Below are 13,247 nucleotides of genomic sequence, written 5' to 3'. Positions count from 1 at the left end.
TTTTCAAATTTATTTCCCTTGTGTTTGTGTTTTTTGTTGCTATTTTAACCGCCTGCAGCTATTTAAAATGCAGTATGATTTGAAGCAAACCTCATTTGTGTGCTCTGATATAAAACAAACACATTACCTGTGTTGCACCGTTTGAGTTTGCCCCTCAGAGGATTCATCCTGAGAATCATATCCTGCTCTAATTAGAATCAGCTCCACTCAGAATAGCTCGTTATGAGCAACGCTGCAGGTATAGTTGTTTCACAGAGTGTTATTGTCCTCGTCAGTGCAGACATGCTGGTGATGGATGCCTGTTTTCGCCCCCTCCCCTCCGTCTTCTCTGGTCTATATCCTCCCCGTGTCTTATCGCGCCCCTCTTTTTCTCCTACCAAACACTGACATGGATGAGGTGTGTAATTGGCAATTTCAGAGCATCTCCAGCACAACCCCCTTATGACATGACAACCTCATCTACCTACAAGTCAAAGCTGTCTTCGATCATCACCTCCATTTGCATTTAGAGTGACTGGCAAAAAGGTTGCCGGGGTACATGTGAGGGAATGTGCGCCTGGATTTATGCTTATTCAGAAAAACTTGACTTTAACGCAGATATTTTATATTTGACGTGAGCGGGCAGCTAATTTAGATTTTCTGCAGAGCTGAGATAGTGTTCGCCTTCTCCTGGAACAAAACTTGCGCTCTTACAAATAGGCCTTTGCTGTGCTTTGGCTCAGAGAAAAGCCTCTCCTCTGGGTGTCCTCTTCTCTGCCTAACAATAATAGCAGGGTTACCACAGGCTCCTGCAGGGAATCAATCAGCGTTCCTCAGCTTTGCGCCAAGCCCGTCTGTCCACCTGTCTACTTGCTGGCATTTAAGTCATTTGAAGGGCAATGGAGCCAGAGGGTGAGACACTGCAGCGTACAAAACCTAACACACAAAACAAGATAATCCTTCTGTAAATGTGTGAGCTCATAAAAAAGTGAAGAGGTGGGAAAGGGAAAGCTTCTTTAGCCCTTTACAGCAAAAGGAAAACCAAGAATCCACATGCAGGGCATGTCAGCTTTTGAAATACCTTTTTTCTCTTATGATTTTATATCAGAATGATGCTTTATATCCTTGCAGTTAAATACCATATAACTGACTAACTTAGTAATTTAATTATTTTTAATCCTGTTTTTATTTCAAAAACCAACACAATTGTACACTCCATTTTATGTATGTCTGCAGCAATTTTTTTCTGACATTTATGTAAGATTTGGGATAAAACATTGATCTTATTAGGGAGACGTGCAGTTATTGTGTTTTATTGGGTTTCATTTGTCAAGAAAACATGACATGGAAGTTTGATGGGTTTCTTTTTGGATTCTGGACTAAACATCAGTTCTGTTTTTAAGGATTTCAAGACCGGACTAGACCTACAGCAAATAGATACTTTGTGAGAACGGCCTGACCTTGGCAGATTTACATATTCCTTCCATTTCTTCATATTGGATTTAATCTGAACTCCAGAGATTGTTCAATGCCTTAAGAGATTTTTTGTATCCATCCCCTGATTTATACTTCTCATTAACCATTTCTCTGATTTCTTTGGAGTGTTTTTTTGTCTTCATGCTGTAATAGTTGTTAATCAAACTACAGGAGTCTATGGCAGTCACTGCACTCAGGTCATTTCCAATCCGATTGTGATACTACTTGCCCCCATTCAGTCATTCTTATGAAAATGGAGGTGAAAATTTATGCAATCAAATATTTTAATTACTAGTTTTCAATTTGAAATCCAAGGGTCTTTTTTTGTAAAATTATTTGTCGAAAAGCCTAATTTTGTTCATCACACCTGTTTTGTACAAACAATAAAAAGGGTAAAACATAAAGGGGGTGAACACTTTTTATAGACATTGTAAATAATTCAACACCTTGTAAGTAAATCCAATACTGTCCCAGAATGTTGGATCTATGAATCATTTCTACACGCAAATATATTTTGTTGTAAATTACTTCTTTTAATATCCTAAATTAAAGTTGGCATAGATTTACCCAAACGTCTGCCAAGGTGGAAAAAAATAGGCAAACACAATGTGTCATGACAAAAATACAAGAATTTATTTAAAAACCAAAAAAGAATCCAAATAATACTGTTTACTCCGTAAAAACAAATGTAGTAAACTGATGTTTGTGGCAGTGTGTGGGTAGTGTATGTCTAAGTTTCATACACATAAGGCACTAATATTTGTAAGCATAATTGTCAGAAAAAGTGTCAGTAAAAGTGAGTTAAACCGGTCTTCATTGGAAACCAGCACCACAGTGTTCTGTTTTAGATTTACAGTACAAAGTAAAATCTAAATATGGATACAAAGGAAAAACACAATCCTTCTATTAGGTTTGTTCCCTCAACATCGATACAATACAATGCATAGTTTACTCATGATTTGCAGCAAAAATCCACTGTTTGTGGCAGTGAATAAAGGGAGTGAAAGAAATATGTTCATAAATAGATCCTGTAATATCTTCCAAATCAAAAAATAAACTTTAGCAATCCTATTTTCAGAAAATCTTAGTATCTATAAATGCACAGAAATGGAGAAAAGTCAGGAGCAAGCACTTCCCTTTGGAAGCAACTACAGGAGGACAAGTGTTGCAGAACACAAAAGATCTTTATACAAAACTCAAAGCAAAAAAAGGAAAAAAAAAACATAATGAATGCCCTTTGACCTAATTTTTAAAGATGACTGTAGTAAAATATCTTTGAGAAAAAGTATTGAAGTTTAAACCCTTTTAAAGACATATTTGAAAGAGTAAGGGAAAATCTAATTCAGCAACAAATTGATATGTTTCCAGCTTAAATTAAAATTCTTGCATATAAAAAAAAAAATCAAAAACAAAGAAAAATTACCTGATTGTAATGATTTTAAAATAATGTGTTAGCTGGATTATTAACATACTGGCATGGGAAGAACTCTAGCAAGTCTGAAAAGTGGGACTAAAGAGGGAGAATAAGCAACGTACGTAGAAAAAATGCCAAAAATGAATTTTTGTACCAGTCTAAGTGATTTGTAAACATTTGAAATGGTTTTTCTTTAGTCTGGACAAAAAAGAAGAAAAAAAGGAGGATAAATACAAAAACAAAACAATACAAACAACCCCCCAACCCCTGCCCCCGAAGGAAAAAAAAGATTACAAATACATCAGAAGATAGTGTACATACAGTACAGACCAAAAGTTTGGACACACCTTTCTAATTCAATGGGTTTTCTTTATTTTCATGACTATTTATAAGGCAAGAAATCCCACTTATTAACCTGACAGGGAACACCTATGAAGTGAAAACCATTTCAGGTGACTACCTCTTGAAGCTCATCAAGAAAATGCAGAGTGTGTGCAAAGCAGTAATCACAGCAAAAGGTTGCTACTTTGAAGAAACTAGAATATAAGGGGTATTTTCAGTTGTTTTACACTTTTTTGTTTAGTGCATATTTCCACATGTGTTATTCATAGTTGTGATGCCTTCAGTGTCAATAGTCATGAAAATAAAGGAAACTCATTAAATTAAAAGGTGTGTCCAAACTTCTGGTCTGTACTGTAGGTTTTTGGAAACTGTGTTTAAACTTTGGCAGCTCAAGCTAATACACGGTACAGCCCTATGTGCTGTGTTTTTCTCGTTAGTGTCTTGGACTGGCTTAAAAGAATGTGGACAAAAGGCCACCGGTTACACTGGTCATAATGATGTGCACTTCAGACCTCTTACGTCTTCACATGAAGCCAGAACTGAAAGACAGAATAAAAGAGATGGATTAAGATAAAAACAGCTCAAAATTTGCCATCAGTGCCTGCGTATACTGAGCCATAAGACACAAGCAGAAGAGTTCCACCCACTTCTTCCGGTCCTTGTCTTTCTTCCCGTTGACCGTGAAGCCCGGGGGCTGAAGCAGCGCAGCCGCAGTTCTTCTATTCCCGAAAGAAGTCAGGTCGTTGTCCAGAAGACGCTTCTTCTCCTCAAGAGTTGCTTTCTCGACCGCATGCAGATGCTTCAGCTGCTCAAAACGACCCTGCAGCTACAATGCAATAAAACAAACAACTCAAAATACATTTTAGAAACATTGGAAATATGTAAATGGAACTAAAGTAAAATTGTTAATTTTTTGTTCTTGAAAAAGCAAAAAGAAGCTTAATTTTATAAGCCGATTCATCAGAAACACATTTCCAGACGGCTTATGAGGCTTTTTCTTAACCTAAGCAATAGTAAAGATAGACGCCCACTGATATAAGGTTAAGCCACAAATTTTCTAGCATCATTATTCGGCTTGTGGTATGATATTTGTTTAAACATTTAACCATTACTATCAGAGATTGTGCAAGTCTTTTGAATTGGATGGTTTCCTAAAACAGAATCAGCTTTTAAAAATAATCCAGACATTTTTGACAGAGTTGCAAACAGGCCAACCAACATACTTCAGCTTTCTTTATCATTTCATTTCACAACTCAGTTTTGAAGTAACTACTTTTGTCCACAATTCAACCATTTAGCAGTTAAGCTGTGTTGAAGTTATACAAAGTAAAGATAATCCTCCTTCATTACTCCACTCACTTTATTCAATGAATCAGTATCACTTGCAGCAAAAACACCCAACAGAATGATGCTGCCACTACCGTACTTGACTGTTAACATATTTTCACCTTGACTCCTCCAAACAACTCAATCTGTCTTCTCTGACATTGACACAAATACAAAATGCAGTGTATGTATACATATACATGCTGGATAATCCGTATTAAAGTCAAACCTATGGACCTAATATTTTCATATTATTTATCAAAGTCGCCTGTTGAAAAATTATTTAATTCTGGAAAAACGGTCTAAATGGGTCATTAAAAGCCCCACATTTATGCAATATTGATGACAAAATCTTTGGTTACCACAACCTAAACTCAAAAGGTAAATAACATATAGTTGGAATTATATTAATGAGCAGTCATAAAACATTAAAGACATTTTGCCTAGTATCATATATTTACATACCTCCCTCTCAGCCTCCTTCAGCTCTGCTTCCTTCTCCTTCACCCTCTGCACAAAAACTTGCCTCATCTCATCCTCCCTCTTCTGCAACTCAGCCTGGAACTCCTGACGCTTGGCCTCATACGTCTGCTGTAAACTGTGAAAACAAAATGTGTTTGGACGTTCAGTTCAATGGACGAGCTGGCCGCTGCAAGCAGATGGAGGCTGGAGCGTGTGGGCCGCTCACCTGACAGGTTTGCATTCCGGGTCCGTGTCCTTAAATCCCATCTCCTCTAATTTGCAGCGCCGGTAAAGCTCATAATGGCGTGTGTGGGTTTGCTCTCTCAAGTCTTCCATGTTTACACAAATGAGCATCTCCCTCAGTTTCACAAAGTCACAATGGTGCTCGTTTTCCACTAGGAGAAAATTTTTTTAAATAAAATTATTTTCGTTTGAGCTGGATTAAAACGGAAAACGGGTGGAATGACACAATCTTGTTTCGTTGTGGCTGGAATACAAATCCACACTGATTCTACCTTGAACAACGCCCCATGGATACTGACGAGCTTTCACCATCTTATTGCCAACACACACTTCCTCTGTGCTGCCTACGACAGCAAATGGGAGATGGCCCTGAAAAAATTTAATAAATTCAATAAATTATTTGAAACAACAAACTGAACAAACTTGTGCCTTAATAAATTAATTTAACCTGCAAAACTCTTGCATAAAAACATTTGGATCCAGGTAAATTACTCACAAATGTATTGACTTACATTCATAGTGGTGTTGACCTTTGCCACGGTCTCATCGTCAAGCGGGAATTGGTAGATCTGAACGCCATTGCTGACCAGTTCGCTCATGATTTTGATCTTGAACTTGTGCAGCTCGCTCTTACTGATGGTGTCCGCCTTGGCAATGACTGGAATTATGTTCACCTAAAGCAAGAGAGGGAGCCATTGTGGATTAACACAACAGCAACAAAAAATATTCTTGCTTTCTTTATGTATTGCAAATATCTACAATTTTTGAACAAGTCATTCCAGATAGTCAAAAAACTTCACAGAAATCAGAATCAAAGCAACACATCAGTGCCAGCAGAGTCCAAAATCCTGATCAGTAATGGGTTAAAATCAAGGAGCCATAGTAAATCAAAGATAAATAATAGCATTTAAATCGTAATTAATGTAAAAACCACTGAATTTATTGAGTATTAGATTTTTGTCCTTAAGAAAACTGAAGACAAAAAACAGTCTGCAAAATCAAAAGATTTTCATATTTAGTTTTATTCTGTTTTGTCTACATAGAGAACCTATTAGAGTCATAAGTAATCCTAACTCAGAAGAAGTAATTATCCCACTGCAGATGGTCCAAAGAGTCACTTGTGGCTCCAGAGCCACAAGTGACTCTTTGGACCATCTGCAGTGGCTCTTCGTGGCGCAGTGGCAAGATGTAATAAAGAGCCAGCTAATATATTTAAATGAAGAGTTAATAACAAATGCAGGTAAGCAGTTCATTAGCAGTTTACTCTATTGCAAAATACTAATTGCAATAAATATCCACAAAAGAATGATTCCAAATGTACCAGTAATATTCTTTTGGATATTACTGGTTCTAATATAGAAACCTTAGAGCAGGGGTGTCCAAACTTTTTGCAAAGAGGGCCAGATTTGATAAAGTCAAGATGCCTGGGTGCCAATAGTTTGTTCAGACATTTTTTAACTACAAAAGTGTCATGCAAATACACACTGTTATAAAACAATTTTCATTGTCACAATTATCTTTATTTTTCAAATGACAAAATAACCAAATATAAGCCACTCAGGCAACTCTAAAAGCAGAAATTCTGCTTTTCTTTCATATCTGGAGAGTCAGATAACATTGAACAAACTGTATAAAATACCTTAAATTTACATGAGTTTAAAAATATCTTTGCCTCAAGAACATTTTAAACAGGAGTTATAAGTAATGCAAAATTGTCTGTTATTATTAAATTTTAAAACAAGTGAATTTTGCTCTTGTCATTTACAATATCTTTCAGAAAGTAATAGTTTGTATCACATCTACAGGTTCATAACCAAATCTTACTCAAGAGTTTAATAAAAATAAGTGCCATAAATCCAAGTGCATAAATGTTCTTTTGGCTTTTCACTGCTGATAGTGACAGACGTTACCGTTCAAAACACTCAGTTTTATGTCCTCAACTCTCAGTGCCACACTGTTACGTGCCAGGCAAACATTCGCAAATTCTTGCTTCTTCTCAGGGCAAATGTTCTCCACCATTTTCATAACACAGTTTTGATAAATGTATCTTCAGTAAAAGGTTTGCCATGTTTAGCTATTAACATTAACATCGTAGCTTGCTTTGGTGGTATTTTCTTTTGACCCAGGCCCAAAGAAATCGCTGTTGTGATGCCAGGGCAGCTTGGAGCTGCTTCAGTTTTTCAGCACGGTGACTCTTAGCTTGTTGTATGTGTTAGCATGTTTAGTCTGGTAGTGTCTCTTTACGTCAAAATCCTTAAACAAGGCAACCGTCTCATTACAAATTAGACAAGCACAATTGCCTTGATTTTCAGAAAAGAAGTATTGTAATTCCCATCTCTCTTGAAAGCGGCGGCCCTCACTGTAAACTTTCCTCGTTTTCTTTGCAGTGGCCATGGCAGAAATGAGTGGAGAGGGGTTCGCTGCACGGAGGCAGAGACTGATAGTATTAAAGTGGTGCTGCCACCATTTGGTGAAAGGAGGAATTACAGTTTCAAGTTTTATGATTTATTTATTCTGTTTCACAGTGCAGGCGGGCCATAAATAATACATTATAAGACCGAAGCTGCGGGCCGTATGAAATCTGACCGCGGGCCGTGATTGGCCCCCGGGCCGGACTTTGGACATGCCTGCCTTAGAGGAAAAAAATTTTCTACAAATATTAACACCCCATAGAAGAAAATGTATTCACCCACATCATTGCAAAGATGTTGGTCTTTTTTTGTTTTAAAACCTAAAAATAGACATAAAGTGATGATTCTTTAAAAGCAGGAACACATTTTCTGTAGTAGATATTTATCAAAAATTATAAACTGTTTTTATTTCAAGTGATCGTGTGACATTTGCATCCCTGTGTCTCTTTCATTTACACAAAGTTGCAGAACCATGGCATAGATAAATAAAAGGAAAAATATTAATACAGTATGTTCTAAATTTTCTCATCTGAATCCGATGAATAATGAGTTAATATCCAACTTATAAGTAGACCACTTCAACTACATGTAAACAAACATGCACCTTATTCATGGCTTGAGTTTAAATAAAACCTAAAAAAAGAATTCATTTTTCTTTCTAAATCTATATCTGTTTTAAGATGTGTGTAATATAAACCATGTTTTACATGTTATTTCAAGCCCACCCGTTCAATCACCCCACATTCCTCTCTGTCATCTCACCGCCCCATTGAGGGGCTTGGAATGGGTTTCTGCCACTGGGCGAGCTTCTGGGTCAGACCACACAGCCGTACACACACATGCAGAACACACACTCCTCTCAGGGGAGAAAACAAAACGATGCTAGATCTGTTCCAACAGCTGTCTGAGTGACTGACTGACTGTCACTGCAGCAGACTCAACAATTGGCTCTGTGTGTATCCGTACAGTGACACAAAAGGACAACTCGAGTGTGTGTGCGTGACGTGGTTCCAGCATTCCCCCTCGCTCTTTCTATTCCTTTCACACGCAAATCCAGAGTTACTGTCACTCCAGAGCAACGAAACCACACAAAAACTCACAGACGTAGCTACACACAAACAGAGAGGGGTGGGGGGGGGGGAGCGAGAGCATGGGAAAGTTTCTGACCACTTAAAGAGGGATGGGGAGGGATAGAAAGGCTGATAGTGAAGCTCTCCCAACATTCACACAATAAAACCACCACAGCATAGTTTCTTCTGAAATCATTTCCTCTTTTCTCTGAGGCACATTGGTTCAACACAAGTCCTCAGGAAGCATTATACTACAATCTAAATATTTATAAAAAGGTTTAGGTTTATTTATCTACAGGAAATATTCATTCACCAGAAAATCTTGCTGTTACACTGCTCACTGATTAAAACAAAAACAGGGCTCCAGATTGATTTACTTAAATCAACTGTTTAAATCACAACTGTTTTCATTTATAGCCTTTTCATTTATTACTTTCCTCAATTTTATTACTCCTACTCATCTTTTTTTGTTATATATATATATAAAATATGTCTAGTTAAATAGATCATTTCACTGACAGTTTAACCAATTCCTGTTTATCAATGCATTTCTATCTCACTTTCTGCTAAAGCAAAACCAACTGAGTGTTTGTCCTACAACTAACATTAGGGAATAAAAAAAAAAAAAAAAAAAAGACACAAGGCTGCATTCGCCTGCAGGTTCAATATTAATTATCCTCCCTGCTCTTAGTGTTCTGAAGTCGAAACGATGAATTACTGAATGACACTTGATATGATGCTCGCATCTTTTCAGATGGAGTTTATTATGGCGCCCATGGCTAAACAATCAGTGGTTAATGGTCGCCTTCAATCACCGCAACATGTTTGTGTAATTTAATCTGAAAAACAGACCCTAGGCATCAGGAGAAAAAACCTACTTCATTCTATCTCTGTAGCCTCAGACAGTGCCTAATATGTAGTTTTACAGGAGCCACCACAGATTAGGCACAAAAAACTTCCTAGAAAATTCTTTCTGATTTCTACACACTTTTACTTTCAAAATGTTATATTTTTAGACTTTCTGATATCGAGATATTAAACCTTATTTCTGGGTTTCATTTGTTAAAATTCAGAATTTATAGTCCAAAATGTTAGACGCATAAAATGTGGTTGTTTTCATTTATTTTGTTTGGAGATCCTGGCTAAGCTTTCCTGTACGTCAAACTCCCTTCTTACAGTTTGTTAGCTACAGAACACAATGGTGTTTTTTTTTTTGTATTTATTCATTTAAAAACAAATCTCAGGTCAGTTCTATACAGATCACTTTTTATTTTCTTCTCTTGACTGAATCAAATGGAGAACATTCAGAACCATGACTGAAACCAAAGTGCACAAAAAAAAACATAACTTTTGTGTGCCATTACACTCCTAGATAATGGGTGTCTTCTTCCCTCTTCTTTTCCTTTTTGATTAAATTCCCTACTTTGTGTTCTATTTACTAATTCCAGCTGATCAATTCAGTTCTTGAGTCTTTTTTGATGCCACTGATCCAAATATGCAGAGATTAGACGTCTGCTGCAGTGTCTTTTTTAAAAACTTTGTATATTGTGAAATTCTGCACCATCCATACGTTGTTGCCCTGTTCTGTTTAATGATCATCAAGGATTTGATAGCAAAGATAAATTAATTAATACACCATAGATATTTAATATAGTATAAAGACAGTATCTCTAAATGTTGCTCATTTCCTGTGTAACACTTATTTTCTCATTTTGGCTTTGAGCTGGATGAAATAAAAAGCATAACACTTCATCTCCTGCTAGACTCCTCTAGATCTAAACTTTTCTAATGCCTAATTTGCAATAATTCATATCCAAGCTATTGCCTGTACTGAAAGAAAGACATTTCCAATCACAATTACTGCAAGATTTGTACTTTAACAGAAATAACTTCAAGATTAAGCTTTCCCAAAAACTAATTTCTGTACTTTATTTCCTACCTTGCTGTCCAGCTTCTTCATTGTAACAAGGTCCAGGGATTTGAGCGAATGACCCGAGGGGGAGATAAAGTACAAGCAGGCATGCACTCGTGAGTCATGGTAGTTGTGCAAAGAGCGCTTGATTTTCAGCTCCTCCTGAAGGTAAGTCTCAAATTGCTTATCAATGTAATCCACCACCGGCTGATAGCTACAGGACAAAACAACAAACATCAGTGACAGTCTGCATACACAAGCTCAATCCCACTGTTACTATATTTAAGTAAAGTGATATTTCCTGAGTGACAAACATCTTAGTTGAGACCCCCAAACAGTTTTTAGTCAGACCTTTCTTGTTTGTTCATTTGGTCCCCAAAGCCAACGGTGTTGACCACAGTTAGACGGAGCCTGACGTTACTCTCCTGCAGGTCGTAGGTCTGAGCCCGCAGCTTCACCTGAGGTTCAAAGTGGGACGACTCAAAGTTCTCAAAGTTGGTGTTAAACAGTGTGTCCATCAGTGTAGACTTGCCAATACCAGTCTCACCTGGAGAAAAAAAATAAAGATTTTTTCACTTTTTAAAATTGATGAATGTTTTATTTTTTTTACTATGATATGTATTCTCAACTATTTATATCATTAAATTAGGAAATTAAGCAATTACTGGTAAATGTACGACTAAAGTAGATAAATATGACAAAGTACCGATGCAGAGAATATTGAAGCAGAAGCCCTGAGTGATGGACTTGTTGACAAGCTGATCTGGGAGACTGTCAAAGCCGACATGGCCAGCTAGGGACAAGGGCCGGGCTCCTTTATCCTGTAGAAATAATTACACAGAAAAAGATCATTAAAAAATCCATACAACTATGTCATCTCAAAAATTATATTTACACATATTTGCACATATAGTCTGGTAATTGCTGCCTGCTGCAAAGTTACAATTAGAGTCCATATCTGCTCTCGCATCTGTGACAAATGCCAAAGATAAAAACTTGACATATAAAAAAAAAGGTCATTTGTAGCTAAATAATTGTCAAATCCATTAATACTGTACAATGTGAAAACTAGAAGATAAAAAAGGCAAGTACAACCTCCAATCTACATCAGTTGATCAATATTTAATATGGATGTATCTAAGACATAACAAAATAGTTATTGTAAAGTCAAACTGTGTTGCTGCTGACATTTAAGTGAATGAAAAGAAAATTAATTTCTGGCTTGCAGCAAAACACCAATAGACAACAGGAGAAAAAAACCCCACAAGAATCAATACATTCCCCTAAAAACGGGCAAGTTAGTAAAGTGTTTAACAATTTGATGTCAAAACATTATTGAATGTGACATAATCTACAGCAACCCACCAACTGATAATGTTATCAAGTAAAAATAAATTGAAGAGTTGAAGAGTTTTTGAAGTCACAGACATTACAATTTCGAGTTGTTAAAGTCAAACTAGTTAATTTAAGCCATATAAGGAGTTAAAATGAAATAAACTATAGGCCACAGGGACATAAATGGTCACATTAAGATATGTGTATGCTTATTACATTTATGGTATGTTGCCGTTTTTAAGATCCCTTTTAACATAAGAGAATATCCACCATATTATTTTTATGTTTATAAAATGTATTTCAAAATGTTGGCAGCGTGAAAACTTTTTGGTTTCCTTAAACAATTGTCCTCGATGACAAATTTAATTCAGAACTGTTTCTTTATACAGTTCTACTGCTTATACACATACGGTGACTAAGATAACGTTTTAAAAAGTTTGCAAATGTAAACTTTAGTTGACTTATGTATCATTAACTGTAATACGTCGCACTAAATGCATATCAGTCAATATCTCGCAACATCAGTATTTGCCATTCGCTTACACTTCAGTGTTATGCTAACTAGCTAGTTCTGTCCTTGGTAAAAAAAAAAAGGAAAAAGCGACAACTACTTTGTTGTAAAACAAATACATATAAATAGTTAAATGAACACTATATATGTTAAATTATAGCATAACTACTTTGGTATATGTCACATTAAACTTTCAAAAACTTCAGGGACGTTGTAATGTTAGCTTTAGCTAACTTAATGATAGCCGCAGGACACTCCCTGCTCAACTGTCAAGAACAAACTTCTTTTAAAAGTAAAGTAAATGAATGCTCACCGGCTGTCGAGCTACATCCGAGGAAGCCATAATTTTAGCAGAACGCCTGAGCAAACTCACAATTATTTCAACAAAACTAAAAGAAAGCAACTTTTAAACCCCTCAGATTCTTTTCCAGGACCGACTACACTCGACAACTAGACAGACGAGACCAATCAAAACAATGCGGGGATTTGAGTGTGTTTTGTTGTGTGCATAGTTGTTTTTTTAAAAAAAATAGAACTTTGTTGAAATATTTCTAATTTATTGCTCTAATATACTTTAAGCAGATATTGAAATTAGATCTAAATATAATTATGCGGCAAAAAAAGTGAAATTACTTTATAAAATCAAACGTATGCACCCCTTCTTGTAAAGTGGTACAGCCCAGTTTAATTTTCCCAGGCGCTCCCTGTTTCTTTGCGATGTTGCGAAAAAAATGGAATCTGACCTGAAATTGGCAGGTTAGACCTG

General features: G+C 36.4%; 1 protein-coding gene across 1 annotated transcript; it reads right to left on the bottom strand.

Moving 5' to 3' along the window:
- Positions 1 to 3,492: 3,492 nt before the first annotated feature.
- On the bottom strand, positions 3,493 to 12,945 carry sept10 (septin 10). Its single transcript, XM_005800749.2, has 10 exons — positions 12,795 to 12,945; positions 11,342 to 11,456; positions 10,987 to 11,182; positions 10,663 to 10,849; positions 5,755 to 5,916; positions 5,515 to 5,611; positions 5,226 to 5,394; positions 5,003 to 5,135; positions 3,859 to 4,037; positions 3,493 to 3,750 (listed from the first exon to the last, which is right to left on the bottom strand). Exons 1-10 carry the CDS (start codon positions 12,822 to 12,824, stop codon positions 3,735 to 3,737), a joined length of 1,284 nt encoding a protein of 427 aa, XP_005800806.1. The 5' UTR covers positions 12,825 to 12,945; the 3' UTR covers positions 3,493 to 3,734.
- Between the last annotated feature and the right edge of the window lie 302 nt (positions 12,946 to 13,247).

This window comes from Xiphophorus maculatus, chromosome 7, assembly GCF_002775205.1.
Source record: "Xiphophorus maculatus strain JP 163 A chromosome 7, X_maculatus-5.0-male, whole genome shotgun sequence".
NCBI lineage: Eukaryota > Metazoa > Chordata > Actinopteri > Cyprinodontiformes > Poeciliidae > Xiphophorus > Xiphophorus maculatus.
This window is presented reverse-complemented; position numbering and strand designations above follow the sequence as displayed.

Coding starts and splice junctions, on each gene's coding strand:
- sept10 (XM_005800749.2), bottom strand. CDS start 12,824: ATGGCTTCCTCGGATGTAGCTCGACAGCCG. Junction 11,183..11,341: donor CTTCAATATTCTCTGCATCG/GTACTTTGTCAT, acceptor TTTTTTCTCCAG/GTGAGACTGGTATTGGCAAG. Junction 5,136..5,225: donor CCGGAATGCAAACCTGTCAG/GTGAGCGGCCCA, acceptor TTGTTTTCACAG/TTTACAGCAGACGTATGAGG.